We start from the raw sequence: 1,015 nt of genomic DNA on the forward strand, positions 1-1,015 counted from the left end.
TTATAAGAGGCAGGGCTTTACCGAGACCACAGAGATCTCCAGTCAGAAAGAGACTGCCTGCGAGGGAGATTCCTGGCTGCTGCTGTGTAGACCAAGGAAACCCACGACACTCCAGGAAGACTAGAAGCCCGGCCTCCGACCCACAGACCTGAGAGCTGGTAAGTCTGGGGCTGGGTTTGCAGGGACTAAGTGTGTGGGAGAGTCATGCGCATGGACCTCAACTCACAGGCTCTCTGAATCCTGTCCACAGCACCACTGCCCTCGTTTTCAGACGCCAGCACCGCCTGCAGCAGGCCAGGCTCAGCCCAAGGAGAGCGGAGAGGCTAAGACCCCGAAACATGGCTCGCACCAAGCAGACCGCCCGGAAAGCCACCAACTGGCAGGCCCCCAGGAAGCCCCTGGCCACCAAAGCAGCCGCCAAAAGGGCGCCGCCTAGAGGAGGGATCAAGAAGCCTCACCGCTACAAGCCTGGCACCCAGGCGCTGCGGGAAATCAGAAAGTACCAGAAGTCCACGCAGCTGCTCCTGCGCAAGCTGCCTTTCCAGTGCCTGGTGCGCGAGATCGCTCAGGTCATCAGCCTGGACCTGCGCTTCCAGAGCGCGGCCATTGGCGCCCTGCAGGAGGCCAGCGAGGCCTACCTGGTGAACCTCTTTGAAGACACCAACCTGTGTGCCATCCATGCCAGACGTGTCACAATTATGCCCAGAGACATGCAGCTGGCCCGCCGCATCCGCGGAGAGGGTGCTTAAGAGCCCACGCTCCTGGGAAACGTTGCACTCTAGAGGACTTCTTTTCTATTTGGTTGTGTTTTCTTTTTTCTCTTCCCCCTGTAACTGGTAGTTCTGATGTGAGAAGTTTTGTTCTGTTTTGGTTTCTTTTCCCTCCTGGGGTCCAAAGGTAGCTAAGCATAGGATTGCCAGTGGAAACGTAGGCAGAAATCAGGTGGCGGTTGTGTCTGTGTGTGCTTCTGTTAGGAAACGTCTCATCTACCTTGAGGCTCCCAAGGCACTAGTGT

At 57.2% G+C, this 1,015-nt stretch overlaps 1 protein-coding gene across 1 annotated transcript; it reads left to right on the top strand.

Annotated features, from left to right (window-relative positions):
* The first annotated feature begins 338 nt into the window (after window positions 1-338).
* On the top strand, window positions 339-749 carry LOC139363642 (histone H3.X-like). Its single transcript, XM_071097910.1, has one exon. It carries the CDS (start codon window positions 339-341, stop codon window positions 747-749), a length of 411 nt encoding a protein of 136 aa, XP_070954011.1.
* The last annotated feature ends 266 nt before the right edge of the window (window positions 750-1,015 follow it).

Source organism: Macaca nemestrina, chromosome 6, assembly GCF_043159975.1.
Source record: "Macaca nemestrina isolate mMacNem1 chromosome 6, mMacNem.hap1, whole genome shotgun sequence".
Lineage (NCBI taxonomy): Eukaryota > Metazoa > Chordata > Mammalia > Primates > Cercopithecidae > Macaca > Macaca nemestrina.